Source organism: Tamandua tetradactyla, chromosome 22, assembly GCF_023851605.1.
Source record: "Tamandua tetradactyla isolate mTamTet1 chromosome 22, mTamTet1.pri, whole genome shotgun sequence".
NCBI classification, from domain to species: Eukaryota; Metazoa; Chordata; class Mammalia; order Pilosa; family Myrmecophagidae; genus Tamandua; species Tamandua tetradactyla.
In genome coordinates this window covers 24,112,251-24,130,159 of record NC_135348.1, presented here as the reverse complement: position 1 = coordinate 24,130,159, position 17,909 = coordinate 24,112,251, and the positions used below count along the sequence as shown (strand labels likewise).

Below are 17,909 nucleotides of genomic sequence, written 5' to 3'. Positions count from 1 at the left end.
CTCCAAAATATTTTCTCTTTCAAAGAATTCCAATAAACTAATCAGGACCCACCTTGAATGGGTGGGGCCATATCTCATTTATTAAAAGGTCACACCCACAGTTGGGCGCACCACATCTTCATGGAGATAATCTAATCAAAAGTTCCACCCTACACTGCTGACTCAGGATTAAAAGAAACCCCCAAAGATTGAATCAGGATTAAAACATGGCTTTTCTGGGGTACATAATACTTTTATACTAACACAGATAGTATTTATGAAAGATAAACTACATCAATTTTAGTAATTGGGTGAGTTGGTATAATTTTAACCAAAATAAGTTAAAATTTAGATCAATTTATAATATAAAACTCAGGTTTATAAGTTTATTCATGTGCTTTTGAAAGACTGCATTTATATTATGTTTCCCCTTATTCAGTTACCAGTGATGATTCTAGGTTTTTTTCTCCCTGTATGGATAGATACCTTGGATATTTTAAGTTATCAAGTTGCTTTTTATGTTTTGAGGGCCAATTACTTTGCTTTTGTTTCATCACCTGTAAATTAAGAATAATAATATTAACTTAAAGACTGTGAAGTTTGAATGCATTAATCTGTCAATCTAAAGGGAAAGAAAATGCTTACTGCAAACTGTTGTAGTTCTCTTCCTTTTTTATGTCAAACATCTCTCTTTGTGTTAGCTAAACCTGCCCCTAATAATTTTAAGACCTAATAGACTTGTAGAAAGAAGATGCTATAAGAGTTAACCTATTGAATTTTGCATTGATTAATTTTGTCAGAGTTTTCACTAAAGGGCTGTGACTTGTAAAATGAGTAATGTAGTTACTTTTGTGATTGGAAAGCTGGTTCTAGATTGTACACATAGCTCCTCTAACACTTTTTAATGCTCCTGCCCTCTTACGTATTAAATGATCTGTCATCGATAAATTAATGTATTTTTGCACATTAACTTTTTTTCTCTTTTGCTATACAGGCTGCTTTTGTCAGAGACGTTTTATTACCAGGAGAATGGGATGTATGTGTAACATCTTATGAAATGCTTATTAAAGAAAAGTCTGTGTTCAAAAAGTTTAATTGGAGGTACTTAGTTATAGATGAAGCTCACAGGATCAAAAATGAAAAATCTAAGGTAACTCGATATTTTGATGTGAAAAATTGTGTGCCTTCACTTGAGAATTTGAGCAGTATACAAAATATCCTAATGATGAATTGTTCTTTTAGTTGTCAGAAATAGTGAGGGAATTCAAGACTACGAATCGTTTGTTATTAACTGGAACACCTCTTCAGAACAACTTGCATGAACTCTGGTCACTTCTTAATTTTTTGTTGCCAGATGTCTTTAATTCAGCTGATGTAAGTATTTCAGATTGTTTTCTTGTTGGCATAATAATGTGTTGTCTAACTCTCTATATTTTTTGCAGTTGAATTGGCCAGCTTTCCAGCACTCCTTGAAATAATCATTAATCCTGCTGTTACACAGATTGAGTTAACCTGTTGCTGGGGATTAACTCATGTCCCCCACAAAAGCCATGTTCAGGTCCCAGTTCTTTGTCCTATGGGTGGGAACCCATTTATAAATCGGGCTTTGAAGATGTTATTGGTTGAAGTGTGTGCATCCTGAATGAGGGTGGACCCTAGTCCAGTATGGCTGAAGTCCTTATAAGCAGAGGAAAGTGGACAAGGGATGGGAAGCCATAGGGAGCAGCTAGAAGTCAGAGTTCAGTGGAACCCAGAAGAGAAAGAATATGCCTCCATGTATTGCCAAGTGACAGAGGAAGCAAGACTTTTAACAGATTTGTTGAATCTGCCTAGCCATTTTGTTGTGTTTTTTTTTTTTTTTTTTGCATTGGCATGTGATGCGTTTTTCTACATAACACATCTAAGCAGTGATACAAAAAGAACAGGTGACTTCAGCAAAATAACTGATAATGATAAATCTTTCTAAATTAGCATTCACATGTATTTTCAGAAATGAAAATATAATTTAGGAGAGTTATTGAAAATATCCATGCATGCTAGTTTCACATATGAAATGTGCAAAACTTTATGAAAAAAACAAAAATAGTCCTTGCTGCAGTGATAGAATATTTAAGTGTGGGTTAACACATATCCATAGATGGAAAAAATCAAACAAATATACATTATCCCCTAATAAATATTTAATTCTATCAGTTCAAGTCCAGTCAGAATTCCAGCTATTAACTGATTTTATCTTTACACCTGGAAAGTTACCAAATAAAACCATGGAACCAAAAATAAAACGGACATATTTGAGTAATTGCAACAGAACATGGGACTCAGATGACCAGATACAAATATCTATTGTGATAAAATAGTAATAAAGAAAAGGGGGAAATGTCATAATAATAAACTTAAGTGCTTATGAAATAGAAAATATAGCCTCTTAAGAGTACTTTTCCTGTCTAGCCATTTTTATATACTGTCTAACAGACAATACGAACCTAAGTTTTACATTTTTTGATTTTTTGCAATGATAGCAATGGTTATTTTGAGCTGTTAATTGTATCTGGAAACAACTGTGTTGAGTGTAGTTGATATTAGTAGTTGCAGTATTTTGTTGGACCAGGTTCTGTTTTGGGTTGCTCTGTGTCTGTGAGTCCGTCTCCTTGAAGAACTCCCATTAAACATACATAAGTTTTGAAAAGTTTGTAATTTTGGTTTGTTGTACTAGAGATAATTATAAAATAAGAAAAGTTTTAGAAAGGCATGTATCAAAAAAAAAACTTTAGTTCTACTTTGACATGTTTTCATGTTTTTTGTTTTTTACCACATTGGCACTTTTCATTTGTTTAGAATCTATTAAAGCTTGTTTTAGTAAACATAATGAATACTAAGATTAAGTTTGCTAAAAAAGCAAATAATATATATGTTGAGATAAGGATAGGTTCAGATCCTGCCAGATACTAATGAAATGTTGGTAGTTTCAGTTACAGTGTCGATCTAATTAAAAATGACATTGCTCAGGTAACTCTGATTTGAATGATTTGAGAGGTTTACTTGAAGAAACTATGATTTTTTAACATTTTTTATTTTTAAGCTGTTGTATAGCTGTGAGGGAAGGGTATTTTTCAAGAATATTAATTTTGTAGTTATTTCTATAATACCTGCTTTCCAGTTATTTTCATTGTGAAACTTCTCATCTTGGTGTTTATAAGAATAATGTTTAGGAAATAACATGATTCTTGAACTTCTAGTTCTAAAATTAATTGGTAACAATGAGAAATGCATATGAGAAGTAAGGGCTTGGATTAAATGATTATAGTAATTAACCGAAAACATTAGTTCTAGAAATCATTGTTATACAAGGGTAATAGAATATTTGTAGTTAATACTTATTATTTCTGATCTTAAGATTATTTTTGTTTATGTAGGACTTTGATTCCTGGTTTGACACAAACAATTGCCTTGGGGATCAAAAGCTGGTTGAGAGGCTTCATATGGTAAGTCTGTTGAAACAGTATTAAAGCATATTTCTAATGGAAAAGTGATAGTAATTTAAATTAATTAAAGTCCCTATTGAGAGCTTAGACTTTAGATAGATCTGTTTTAATCATGCCACTTAAGTGCTTGATCTTATGTGTGGGAAGAGAGGGGTATCAGTGGTGTATATCCATTGATATGCAAAGTTTTCTTATCATTCTTTTCTTTAATTTTTCATGCTTTTGGTGCCATAGCTAAGAATCCATTGCCAAATCCAAGGTAAAGGGAATTTTCCCCAATGTTTTCTTTGGAAAGTTTTAGGATTTTAACTCAAATTTAGGTTGTCGATCCATTACTTTGTATGGTGGGAGGGTAGAGGTCCAACTTCATTCTTTGCGTGAGCATAGAATGTGCCAATACTACACTATTTTGATTACTGTGACTTTATAGTAGTTCTGAAGTTGGGAAGTATGTATATTCCAATTTCGTTCTTTTTTCAAGATAGTTTGGCTATTCGGGCCCCTTGCAATTATATGAATTTGTGAATTGGCTTCAAAATTTCTTCAAAAGGTCTTTGAAATTTTGATAGGGATTACATTGAATCTGTGAATTGCTTTAGATAGTATTGACATTTTAACAATCTTAATTCTTCTAATCTGTGAACAAGTTTGGTCTTTTTAACTTCTTTCAGCAATGTTTTTGTAATTTTGAGTGTACAGGTCTTTTACCTTCTTGGTTAAATTTATTCCTAGATACGTTATTCTTTTAGATGCTATTTGATTTACTTTTCATATTGATCTTTGTTGGTATATAGAAACACAATTAATTTTTGCCTTTGATCACATACCCTTCTTCTTTGCTGAATTTGTTTATTAGTTTTAGTAGCTTTTTGCTTTCATTTTCTAGGCCGCTCAAGCAAATATCATGAAATAGATTGCCTTAAACAATGGGAATATATTAGTTTATGGTTTTGAGGCAAAAAGAAAGTTCAGATCAAAGTGATATTTCTCCCCAACACCATTGTTTTCTGGTCTGACTGCCAGCAATCCTGGGCTCCTTTGTTAGATGTCAGGACACGTGGCGACCTCTCCTGGTCTCTATCTTCCCTTCTGGGTTCTATCAGTGTCGAGCCTTTTCCTTCTTATGGCTTTCTTTTTCTCTGAATTTCATTCTCTTATAAAGGACTTTAGTAATAATAGCATTAAGAACCTGATTATGTGGGACATCTCAGCTGAAGTAGCCTCATCAAAAGATCCTGTTTATAATGGGTTTACACACACAGAAATGGATTAAATTTAAGAACATGGTTTTCTGGAGTATATACAGCTTGAAACCACCATATTTATGGATTCTTTGAGGTTTTCTATGTATTGGATTATGTTATTGGGGTTTTCTATGTCTTGGATTCTGTTATCTCAACAGAGATAAATTTACGTCTTCCTTTTTTATTTGGATGCCTGTCCTAATCCAGCTCTTGAAAAGCACAGGTTCGCACAGCCCCAAAGAACACTTGTCAGGCATGGAGTTACACATGAATTTCATTAGGACTTATGAAAGAAGAAGATTCTTCACAATGGCGGCCATTTGGGAAATGGAAGTCAGCCCTCTTAGGAGGTGGGGGGTGCAAGGACAGCTAACAAGGGCTTAGGACAAGGACAGTCCATAGGGTAGGAGAACAGAGTTTCAGCAGAGTCTCAGAACACAGGATTTTGGAGATTTGTTATGAACATATCAGAGAAGAGGCATTTCAGTGCTTCAAAAGATAAGTGGTTTATGATACCATCTGTACATTCTTTTCCTCCCTGAGGAGGTCTTTTGACATCAAACTTCTGTCCAGGTCAGGTAGGCAGCAATGTGCAGTAACTTACTCTCAATATGGAGGGGGAACCTGGATCCTGGGTCTCCACAGTCCTTTATTTCTTTTTATTACCTAATTTCTCTGGCTAGAACTTGCCCAGTACAGTGTTGAATAGTAGTGGTGAAAGCAAGAATCCTTGTCATATTCCTGATCTTAGGGGTAAATGTTTTCCGTCTTTCGCCAAGACAGACCCAGACTGTGGATGTGAACAGTGAGTTTTTCATCTATGTCCTTTATCATTTGAAGAAGTTTCCTTTTATTTAATGTTTTCTGAATTTTTTTTTAAATCAGGAAATGTGCTGGATTTTATCATATACGTTTTCTGCATCAATACAGATAATCATGTGTTTTTTTCTTCCTTTGTTCAACTAATGTGTTTTACATTAATACCCAGCCATCTCTTAAAAAATGTTAGGTAGTCTGCATGCAGGTAATTAGTTTTGAACCTGAAAGGCAATGAAAATTGAAAACATCTTTAAAATTTGTTATTGTTTTTACTACATTATGATATAGCAAGTACATAGTCATTATCTGTATTAAAAATGTAATGGTCTTATGTAAGTACTTTTCAGGAACCAAGTAGAAATCAGTTATTACATATTTGGAAGGGAAAAGTTCTAACGTCATTTGACATTCCAGCAGAGAAATTTCTTTTCCATGTATTTAGTAGACAATTTCAAGATCCTGAAATAATACCTGTACTACATATAAGGTCAGTTACATTTCTTTTGTTTTTTAAGGTTTTGCGTCCTTTCCTCCTTCGTCGAATTAAGGCTGATGTTGAAAAGAGTTTGCCTCCAAAGAAGGAAGTAAAAATCTATGTGGGTCTCAGCAAAATGCAAAGGGAATGGTATGTCTTCTGAGATATGTTTCATATTAATACTGATTTTAACTTTCATAGTTTGTTTTCTTAATTGTGTCTTCAAGGAATTCCTATTTTCTGGATTGAACTCAGTCTAAAAAAATTTCTGGTCATATGGCTTGCTCATCAAATTTATGGATACAATATCTTTACCCTATTAGATGATAGAACCATGATTTGAACTTTATGAATTCGAAAAGATGAAATTAAATATATAGCCCTCTGCTTGTGTTTTTTAAAACGAAATGTGACACATGGGAGTCATGGTTTAACTTGGTAGTAAATAAATGCTGGGAGGGGTCATGGATTAGTGCTAATCTCTGATGAAGTTTATAAATTGTAGATAAATGATTAAAATTAAGAACTTTCTCTTTTCCTTATAAAGAGAAATTTATTCACTTTATAAGATTCCATTCTGTGTTGATAGTTTAGGCAGAATAAAATATCCTTTCGTGAAATGATGACATAATGCATGGTAGTGATTTTTATAACACCCTTACAGGGCGAAGTTAAAAATTGAAAACACTAAATCGCTTTTTTTTTTTTTTTTTTTTTAGTTTTATGGACTTAAGAAAATCCAAAACCAGTGGTGTTACCCTTATAGAAACCACTGTCTTAGTATTGGATTTTTTTGTAGATATTGTTCAACATGAATCAACAATGTGAAGTGGCTCTTGAAAGAGATGCTTTGACCTTAACATGTATTGATATAAATGTATTGTTCAGAAGAAGGGAAACAAGACATACTATTCTGTATTCCACATCTCATATATTTAATTCTATAGTTAATATAGATAAATATTTGCAAGGGGACATAGTTGGTTAAAAAGACTTGAAAGCTTGTAATATACAACTGTGCATTATATCTGGGTAAGAGGACCACTGTAGAAGGTGGATCGTCCTAGATGTCCTCAAAATTTTTGAAAAGGCTATTGGGTTGCATATATATTAGGCTTGTCTTACATGCCTCTTTGTTAGTCAGGGTTCTCTAGAGAAACGGAACCAACAGGAGAGATCTGTAAATACGAGATTTATAAAGGTGTCTCATGCGTCCATTCTGGATGTGTCCAAAATTCGTAGGGCAGGCTGTGAAGCTGGCGGCTCTGATGAAGGGTCTGGATGAACTCCACAGGAGAGGCTTACTGGCTGAAGAAGCAGTGAAAGAGTCTCTATTCTTCCTTAAAAAGCCTTCAACTGATTGGATTATTTGTGGGAGGTATACCTTATTTGCTCACAGTTGTCATCAGCTGCAGATGAAGTTAACTTACTGATGAATTAATATACCAGCCCACTTTTTTATCAGCCAGCCATGAAATATCTTTGCAGCAACAGTTAGGCCAATGTTTGCCTAACCAGACAACTAGGAAGTTAACACCAGAACTTAACTATCACAGCCCTTGTCCTTGTCAACTTGGCAGCTATACACATCACCTTGGAACATGCTTAATTTCCAAATAGAACACAGTAACATTTGTTTAACCTAACAATACTTGGCTGTCCTGCGTACACCTGAAAACACGCTACATCTCTCCAGAATAGGGTATAAGTCTTTAGGTAACATTCACACTTAAACTTCATATCCTATAACTTAAATAATATAACATGAACAATACAACTTAAACAATAAAAGGAAATAAGATATTTGCTTATGTACAGATGCAAACATACTCATAACAAAACAGGGAGGAAATAGTCATACAATCACAGTCCTCGTTTCTGTAACTGATCACCTGGTTGTAGTTATATTTAGTGCTACCTTCTTTTCCTACCCATTACATGTTCCCTTTACACTTCAGCTGGCTGTGGTCTTTCCCAGGTGGAGTGACCAGACCTTCATTCCTGAAGTTTCTGGGTCATTGGTAGCCCTGCCTGGATTGGGTTGGTGTAGTTTTCCATTGACTTTAGTTACAGGATATGGCAGTACTAAGAGACGCCCTAGGGTATCTCCTGGATTCCAGGAAAACTCTTTACCTTCATTGTGTAGTTGCAGTCCTATTTCCCTTCTGTAGTTAGGATCAATCACCCCAGACAGAACAGTAGTCCCCTTTCAAGCCTGTTGATTCAGTGGCATGAGAAGCCCAAAGTGGCCACGTGGCAGTCTTAATTTCCGATTTAGTGGAATCATTTTTGCATCTCCTGGAGGGAGCACTCTTCCTTTTGGAGCTAAGACCTGTAGACCAGCAGGACTTAAGGTTTCAGGGACAGGAAGCAAAAATTTTCCTAGTCAATCACTAGGAGTGATAATGAGCAGTGCTGCTCCCATTTCTACCCCTTGATTCCTTGACCCATTCCTGGTTTCCTCTTAAAAGGCTCCAGTAAGCAAGTCCACCTTCAATGGGTGGAGATACATCTCCATGGAAGCCATCTAATCAAGTTGCCACCAAAAGTTGGATGGGTCACATATGCATGGAAATGATCAAAAAGATCTCACCCAGCAATATTGAATGAGGATTAAAAGACATGCTTTATCTGGGGTATATAATAGCTTCAGATTGGCACACCTAGCTATGGGAGAAACACCACCATAGAGTGGATGCTGATTCAAAGCATATACAGCCTCCTAGCTGGCACTGTAATTGTATCTTCAAAAGGCCGTTCCACCATTCTTATCAACCCAGCTGCCTCTGGATGGTCAGGAACATGGTAAGACCAGAGAATTCCATGAGCATGTGCTCATTCCCACACTTCGTTTGCTGTGAAGTGGATTCCTTGATCAAGAAACAGTGCTGTGTGGAATACCATGATGGTGGATAAAGCATTCTGTAAGTCCACATATGGTACTTCTTGCAGAATCATTGCGTGCAGGGAATACAAACCCATATCTGGAGTATGTGTCTGTTCTATTTAGAACAAATTGCTGCCTCTTCCATGATGGAAGTGGTCCAGTGTAATCAGCCTGCCACAGCTCACCAGACCTTGGTGAGTGGAAGTCCATGTTGCTGAGCCCATGCATAACCTCCATCCTTACCACCATATCTTCTTTGTTCATTAGCCCATTGCCAGTGGCAGCAGTGACTGAAGAAATAGGATGACTTGTATCTGAAGGTCGGGCCACTTGATTATTGAAACCTTCCTCTGCTGAAATCACTCTCTGCTGAACGTTCACATGGGACACAGATATGTTTAGGTTCTTTACTCACTCAGAAAGGTCTACCCCCGTACCACTTCCCCAGACCTCTTTGTCACCAATTTTCCAGTTCTCCTTCCAGGTCCCTAACCATCCAGCCAAGAACCATTAGCAGCAGCCCATGAGTCAGTATACACATGTACCTTTGGCCAGTTCTCCTTCCAAGCAAAATGAACAATGAATGAAATTTCACTGAGATGGAAAGCCCCTGAATTTTTGTTGGATTTATCTTCCATCCCCTGACACACAAATTCTTTACCCATAAGTCTAGAGTAGTTGCTATTTCTTGCTCAATAGAATGAATCAGCATGATACCATCGATATAAAGGACCAGTGTGATGTCCTATGGGAGGGAGTAATGATCAAGGTCCCTGTGGACAAGATTGTGAGTAGGGCTGGAGATTTGATATGTCCCTGAGGGCAACAGTGAAGGTATACTGCTGGCCTTGGCAGCTGAATGCAAACTGTTTCTGGTGGTCCTTACTGACATGTTGAGAAAAAAGCATTTGCCAGATCAATAGCTGTATACCAGGTACCAGGCAGTGTGTTGATTTGTTCAAGCACTGATAACACATCTGGGTCAGCAGCTGCAATTGGAGTAACCACCTGGTTAAGTTTAAAGTAATCCACTGTCATCTTCAGACCCATCTGTTTTCCGCACTGGCCAATAGGAGAATGTAGGGTGTATGGTGGGAACCACCACCCCTGCATCCTTCAAGTCCTTAAGAGTGGCACTAATCTCTGCAGTCCCTCCAGGAATACAGTATTGCTTCTGATTCACTTTTTGTAAGGGCAGTTCTACTAGTGGCTTCCACTTAGCCTTTACTACCATGAGTCGGAGAACCAATGTGGGAATTCTGCCAGTTGCTGAGTTTGTTGATCACAGTTATGTATTCTGAAACTGGGAAGATGACCACAGAATGGGTACAGGGACATATTGCACCCAGTTTGAGACTGACCTGAGCTAAAATTCCATCTATCACTTGTCCTCCATAAGCCCCTACTCTGACTGGTGGAGTGGAGTGATGCTTTGGGTCTCCTGGAATTAGTGTTACTGCTGAGCCAGTGCCTAATAATCCCTGAAGTATCTTATCATTTCATTTTCCCCAGTGCACAGTCACCTGGTAAAAGGCCACGGGTCTCCTTGAGGAAGGCTGGGAGGAAGGTTAATAGTTTAAATTTTGGGCAGTGTAAAATGGTCCTTACCTAAAGATACCTGACCCTTTTCCTGATTGGAGGGGCTCTGGGTCTGTAAACTGTCTAAAATCTGTGAATTGATTAAGGGGCTATGATTCTGTTTTTGTAATTCAAGTTAGACTTCTGTTCACTTGACCTAGAAATCTACTTGCACAGCTCAAGCAAAACTTTAGTAGATTGCTTGTGCATTTTATATCTTAGGTACCCCATGATCTACTAGCCGGTGCCACGGTTCTTTGTGAGTCAGATTATTTTGACTGCTGCTCTGAGTTTCCTGTCCATGCCCACCCTGTCTGTGGTGATTAACTGTGGCCACATGGCTTCTGCCAACTGGAGATCTGATCATCCTTACTGTCTTTTAAGGATTCCAGCTCAGTGACAGTTCCCACAGTAATATCTGACCTATAGAGAAGGGCCATTACAGAGCTTTTCAGGGATAATGGAGCTAGTCTCCTGAATTTATTTCTCAAGGTTCTGCTGAAAGATGTTTCCTCTTGACATTCCTGGGGTGTGTGAACAGTTCTTCCATGATAAATCCACTCTAAGATTCCCATCTCTAACTAAGCCTCTGGATCTGCTCATTTACATTATACCAGGGCAGTTCTGGCATTTCAACCTCAGGTAATGTTGCGCACCTTTTGATCCATGTTTCAGCCAACCATCCAAACAAACTGTTAATGCCTGTTCTAACTGTTCAAGCTACAACATTGAATGCAGAATTTCTGCTTAATGGCCCCATATAAATGAATTCAGCTTGAGTCAAATTTATATTCCTTCCACCATTATTCCATACCTTTAGTATCCATTCCCACACATATTCCCCTGATTTCTGTCTGTATAGATTGGAAAACTCATGCATTTCTTTTAGAGTATAGCTTATCTCCTCATGGGTCACAGTTTACCTCATCTTTCAGGGCCTGTTGGGACTTTAGTTATAGGTCTTGAAGAAAATAGGAGTGGTTGGGGTGAGTCAAGAAATCTTTCAAGCCAGTTACATGAGGGCATTCCATTGCAGTTTCCTCTGGTGAAACAGGATTCGCTCCAGACCAGAGGGGTGAGGAGTTTTTCCCCAGGGGAGGTGGTTACAAGGATTAGCAGACAATGAAGGGTTAATCTCAGTAGATGGAGGTTGGATGGCTGACTCCCCTGAGGAGAATGAATGCCTGGAAGCTGTTTCCTCAAGGCAGGCTGAAGGTCCCAAAGCTCCTTCCTCATTTGCTAGATAGATTACAGATCTATCTAGCAAAAGCTCAGCAGAATCCAGGGATCCTGCCTCCCCATCACCATCATTATCGAGCTATATCCATCCCATGTTTCAGGATCCCATCCATTTCCAGTCAAAGCCTTTATGTTAGCAGATACCCTGCAAGGTTGAGATTTTAGTTTATGTTGTAAATCCACTACTCACACATTGAGGCTTTGTGTCTGGTCTTCAGAGATCTCAAGTCTCTGACCATAGAAAATAAGATTTTCTTTCAGGGCACGTACAAACTTTTACATGGTTAATATTTCAGGTGCAAATTTGAAGCCTTCAGCTCATCCTTTTCCCTTATCACTGTAATCCAGGGTTTCTAACAACAAGCAGCCAACTTCATTATACTTCTATCTGTAAAGGTGTCAAGAACATCCAAATCCTTGTCTTGTATAAGCATACATTTAGCAGTCTCTAATGGTGATATTGGTTATCTCTTGCCAGCTCACCCCATGGACTGTCAGTGCCATCTTGATTATTACAAACAACCATTGGTGCCTCCAAGACTAGTCAAAGTAGAAAATCAATTGTAAAAACAAATTTCTTAAGTAAGATTCTGTTTCTCAAGAACCATTCCTGGTACCAAGTTGCATTAGTCACAGTTTTATAGAGAGACAGAACTAACAGGAGAGCTCTGTAAATATATTTGTAAAGATATCTCATGGGACCATGGGAATGGAAGAGTCCAAACTCTGTAGGGCAAGCTGTGAAGCTAGTAGTTCCAGTGAAAGGTCTGTAGGAACTCCATGGGTGAGACTTGCTGGCTTAAGAAGCAGTAAGAGAGTCCCTCTTTTTCCTTAAAAAGCCCTCAGCTGATTGGATTATCTTGCAAGGCGAAAGCTTTAGTTGATTGCAGATGTAATCAATCACAGATGCAGTCAGCTGACTGATGACTTAATAACACCAGCCTTCTGGCTTATCAGCCAGCCTGAAAATATCCTTACAGTAGTCGTCAGGCCATTGCTTGCCTAACCAGACAACTGGGCATAATCTTATGGCTGAGTTGAGGTCAGAACCTAACCATCACAGCCTTTAAAATAATGAACTTAGACATGAGTTAGTGCTAAGGGAAGATATGTTTTTTTTTTTTTTTAAATTATTTTTATTGAGCAATATTCACACACAGTTCATCTATAATATACAATCAGTGGTTGCAATATCATCACATTATTGTATGTTCATCACCATAATCATTTTTGGAACATTCACATGACTTCAGAAAAAGAAATAAAAATAAAAATTTGATACATAATCCCAGATCCCTTACCCCTCTCTCTTATTGACCACTAATATTTCAATGTACCTCATTTTTTTTACCCTTTATCCACCCCATTATTTTTTTATTCATCTCTCCATACCCTGGATAAAAAGAGTAGATATGTTTTGTTTTTTTTTATTCTTAAGAGTGAACTTTTTATCTGTCAGCTTGTGATGGCTGCCTTGATTCATATTTTGTGCCCATTATTAGTGTTCCTTTTGCTAATGTTTTAACACATGTTCAGATGATTCAAGGTACTGAAACTTTGGTATTTAGGTGAATAACTCATTTCCTGTAGGATAATACCTAAATTTTTGATGAACATACTAAAGCTTTTTTTTTTTTCAGAGACAAAAGACTTTATTACTCTATTTTTACCAGTCTGTTACTACTTTAGTTAGTGGGAGAATTAACTATTTACAGAATTTTTAGAAATATGATCAAATTAATAAATATAAAATAAAGCATTAAATGCTGAAAATGGATAAAATGTTTCCCCCATTGTTTTTTTTTTTCTTTTTACATGAGCAGGCACTGGGAATTGACCCTGGGTCTCTGACATGGCAGGTGAGAACTCTGCCACTAAACCACCATTGCCTGCCCTTCCCCATTGCTTTTTAATAATGTATTTACTCAGCATTTTGAAAGCTTATAAAGCAAATATGACTTTTTAGATTGGAAACTGCAAACTGAAATAGATTAAGAAATCTAAACCAAATCACTTGCGTTTATGCACAGCACTTAACCTTCACAGTGCAGTTCTTCAGAGGGACAAGTTCAGTAAAATGGGTTGGCTACAAATGCATTGGTCACACTACCCTACTTTAGCATAACCTTCCATGCTGAAAGAGAAATGTACCATGGATGAGCAAAAATTCAGTCATGAAAAACTCAGAAATGGATAGCACAATACAACCTAACTGTAATACAGTTATGTTAAAACACTGAATGAAGCTGAATGTGAAAATGATAGAGGGAGGAGGGCTGGAGGCACAATGAGATCAGAAAGAAAGAACAGACGATAAAGACTGAGATGGTATAAACGGGGAATGCCTAGAGTGTATAATGATAGTGAAACTAAATATACAAATTTCAAAAATTGTTTTTGCATGAGGAAGAAGGAATGTCACTACTGCAGGATTTTGAAAACAGATGGTAATTAATATTTTAAAATTTTAACTTCTGTGTGAGACTAAAGCAAAAAATGTTTATTGGGTACAAAATTTATATTTTGACTAGTGCGTTTCCTAATATAACTTACGTAGACGGCTTAACTGAACACCAAAACTACATGGAACCTTGAGTAGGGCATGAGATTTTGTTGGTTTGTCCAGAGTGATGCCCTGATAAATCCCAGAGTGATTTGAACAGTGAATAAAAAAGTATTTGCAAAGTCCCTTTCAGGGAATGGTGAGAAAGGAAGAAAATTCAACTTCCCCAAGTTGAATTCTTGATATTCTCACAAGCAGTGCGGGCAACCAAAGCTATAGGCTGAGCCCCCAATCTTGGGGTTGGTTCATATGAAACTTAACCCCACAAGGGATAGGTCAAGCCCACTTAAAATTAGGCCTAAGAGTCACCCCCAAGAGAACCTCTTTTGTTGCTCAGATGTGACCTCTCTTTCTCCAACCAACACAACAAGCAAACTCATCACCCTCCTCCTGTCTACATGGGACATGACTCCCAGGGGTGTGGACCTTCCTGGCAACGTGGGACAGAAATCCTAGAATGAGTTGAGACTCAGCATCAAGGGATTGAGAAAACCTCGACCAAAAGGGGGAAGAGCAAAATGAGACAAAATAAAGTGTCAATGACTGAGAGATTCCAAACAGAGTCGAGAGGTTATCCTGGAGGTTATTCATATGCATTAAATAGATATCACCTTGCTAGTTGAGAGGATGAAGGGAACTGCCTGAAAATGTAGACAGGAGGAGGGTCGTGAGTTTGCTTGTTGTGTTGGTTGGAGAAAGAGAGGTCACATCTGAGCAACAAAAGAGGTTCTCTTGGGGGTGACTCTTAGGCCTAATTTTAAGTGGGCTTGACCTATCCCTTGTGGGGTTAAGTTTCATATGAACCAACCCCAAGATTGGGGGCTCAGCCTATAGCTTTGGTTGCCCGCACTGCTTGTGAGAATATCAAGAATTCAACTTGGGGAAGTTGAATTTTCTTCCTTTCTCACCATTCCCTGAAAGGGACTTTGCAAATACTTTTTTATTCACTGTTCAAATCACTCTGGGATTTATCAGGGCATCACTCTGGACAAATCAACAAAATCTCATGCCCTACTCAAGGTTTCATGTACTTTTGGTGTTCAGTTAAGCCGTCTACGTAAGTTATATTAGGAAACGCACTAGTCAAAATATAAATTTTGTACCCAGTAAACATTTTTTGCTTTAGTCTCACACAGAAGTTAAAATTTTAAAATATTAATTACCATTTGTTTTCAACATCCTGCAGTAGTGACATTCCTTCTTCCTCATGCAAAAACATTTTTTTATTTGTACATTTAGTTACTATCATTATATACTCTAGGCATTCTTAGATTATACCATCTCAGTCTTTATCGTCCATCTTTCTTGCTGATTTTAACAAATTTATATTTAAAACTAAAAAATGTTTTGTTTTGCTTCATATTTTAAATGTTATATTGTACTGCTTGTTTTTTTTGCATGGGCAGGCACTGGGAATCGAACCCAGATCTCTGGTATGGCAAGCGAGAACTCTGCCTGCTGAGCCATCATGGCCTGCCCTGCTCTGTTTTAATTCAGTCTAAGGAGGACGTTTTGTGTTTGTAAAATAACTTTTTCAAGGCCTGGCATATAAGAGTGAAAATAGTATAGTGGGTGCAATTAAAAAAGAAAAACACAGAGATTACAGATATTAGATTCCTAACCGTGTTTTAGAAATTGATGGGTTGTTTCTTAAAGATGTTTTGGAAAAGGAAATGTAAGATGGCAGAGACTGGTTAGGGAGCATGTGAGCCCTCCTAAAATATTTTTCTTTTCAATAGGTATACGCGAATATTAATGAAGGATATAGATATACTAAACTCTGCAGGGAAGATGGATAAAATGAGATTGTTGAACATCTTGATGCAGTTGAGGAAATGCTGTAATCATCCATATCTTTTTGATGGTGCTGAACCTGGTCCACCTTATACAACAGATATGCATCTAGTTACCAACAGTGGCAAAATGGTGGTATTAGATAAGCTGCTCCCTAAATTGAAAGAACAAGGTATCTATGTTACTGGTATCAAATTGAGGAGTAATGAAACTATTTTTGAATTCTAGTAGTCAAATGAGGGAGCATAAGACTTTTTTTTTTAGCATAATACTTTTGACATGAAGAATCTGGGTCTTTTTAAAGTTGAAATAGGTCATTTACTCCATTGTCTGAGTATTTCCCCCTAATTTCAGTCCTCCTCTGAAGTCTCTTACAAGGTGATCAGTATGTTAGAGCAATTTTAATTCCTGGAGTTGGGGGAGAATTCCCATTTTATATAAGCTTAACCAGTTAATTGTTGAATGACTAAAAAATTTTAGTTTTTTGTCATAAAATGCCAAGAACAGATTTTCAGAACCAGAATGAGACTAGAGATGGTAAATGTGCATGAAAGAGTTATATGTGGGGATGGCTGGTAGAAGAATTTTTTAAACATATATGACCTAAAACATGTTTCACAGGATAATGATTCTCAGCCTGAGCAATGTCAAGACCTATGCCAGAGGCAGAAATGTTTTTCTCTTTACCATAGTGTACTGTACAGCTCTTACCCTCTTTTTTGTGCCGTAATGAGAAAAAAGAGAAAATGTCATACTTTCATAATAATGTTTTTTTTCTTGTAACTAGGCCATTTGGACTCAAAGGGTAGTTAGTCTTACTAGTTTTGGTTAGCCTTTAATATTTTGATACAATTTTACTTTTAAAGCCTCTGGTAATGGCCATTATTCAATAGGTTCACGAGTACTAATCTTCAGTCAGATGACAAGAGTGTTGGACATTTTGGAAGATTATTGCATGTGGAGAAATTATGAATACTGCAGATTGGATGGGCAGACACCCCATGATGAGAGACAAGTAAGTAAAATTTGGGGATGGGAGATAAAATAGTATCAGGTAAAATAATTTTCTGACATTTGTCTCACATTTTATATACATAGGATTCCATCAATGCATACAATGAACCAAACAGCACAAAGTTTGTTTTTATGTTGAGCACGCGTGCTGGAGGTCTTGGCATCAATCTTGCTACTGCTGATGTTGTGATTTTGTATGATTCAGATTGGAATCCCCAAGTAGATCTTCAAGCTATGGTAAGAGATTACAGATGTTTTATGTGCTTAATTGGTATTTTAGTTAGGATGACCTAAGTAATCTCCAAATCTCAGTCACTTAACCCAATAAAATTTTGTTTTTTTCTCACGTGACAGTTCATTGAGAGTATTTTTCAGGTGATCTTCCATTTAAATCAGGGCACTTCAATTTTGTTACTCTCCAACCCCACAAGTTCTTGAAGTTCTCTGCTACATTTTCTGTAGCTTATTGGCTGTTTTAGTTTGCTAGCTGCCGGAATGCAACACCCCAGAGGTGGATTGGCTTTTAATAAAAGGGGATTTATTTAATTAAAAATGTAAAAGTTCTTCAGAGGAAAGGCAGCTAACTTTCAACTGAGGTTCTTTCTTATGTGGGAAGGCACAAGGCAATCTCTGCTGGCCTTGTCTCCAGGCCTCTGGGTTCCCACAACTTTCCCCCGGGGTGTTCCTTTCTGCATCTCCAAAGGCCTGGGCTCAGATGTGAGTGCTGAGATGAGGTATGCTAGGCTGCTTGGACTGTGCTACTTTGAGCATTCTCATTGAAGCATCCAGCCAATTAAATCAAGCGTCATTCATTGCAGCAGGCACGCCTCTTAGC

The 17,909-nt window shown here is 37.3% G+C and overlaps 1 protein-coding gene across 4 annotated transcripts in view; it reads left to right on the top strand.

The window, feature by feature from the left end:
- Positions 1-17,909, top strand: part of SMARCA5 (SNF2 related chromatin remodeling ATPase 5) — a 50,610-nt gene that overhangs the window by 16,935 nt on the left and 15,766 nt on the right. For all 4 annotated transcript variants that reach the window (XM_077139932.1, XM_077139931.1, XM_077139930.1 and 1 more), the window contains 7 exons: positions 974-1,129; positions 1,222-1,353; positions 3,393-3,461; positions 6,040-6,149; positions 16,006-16,232; positions 16,954-17,075; positions 17,159-17,311. In XM_077139932.1, the coding sequence (XP_076996047.1) occupies positions 974-1,129; positions 1,222-1,353; positions 3,393-3,461; positions 6,040-6,149; positions 16,006-16,232; positions 16,954-17,075; positions 17,159-17,311 (969 nt within the window). The remainder of the gene's footprint in view (positions 1-973; positions 1,130-1,221; positions 1,354-3,392; positions 3,462-6,039; positions 6,150-16,005; positions 16,233-16,953; positions 17,076-17,158; positions 17,312-17,909) is intronic.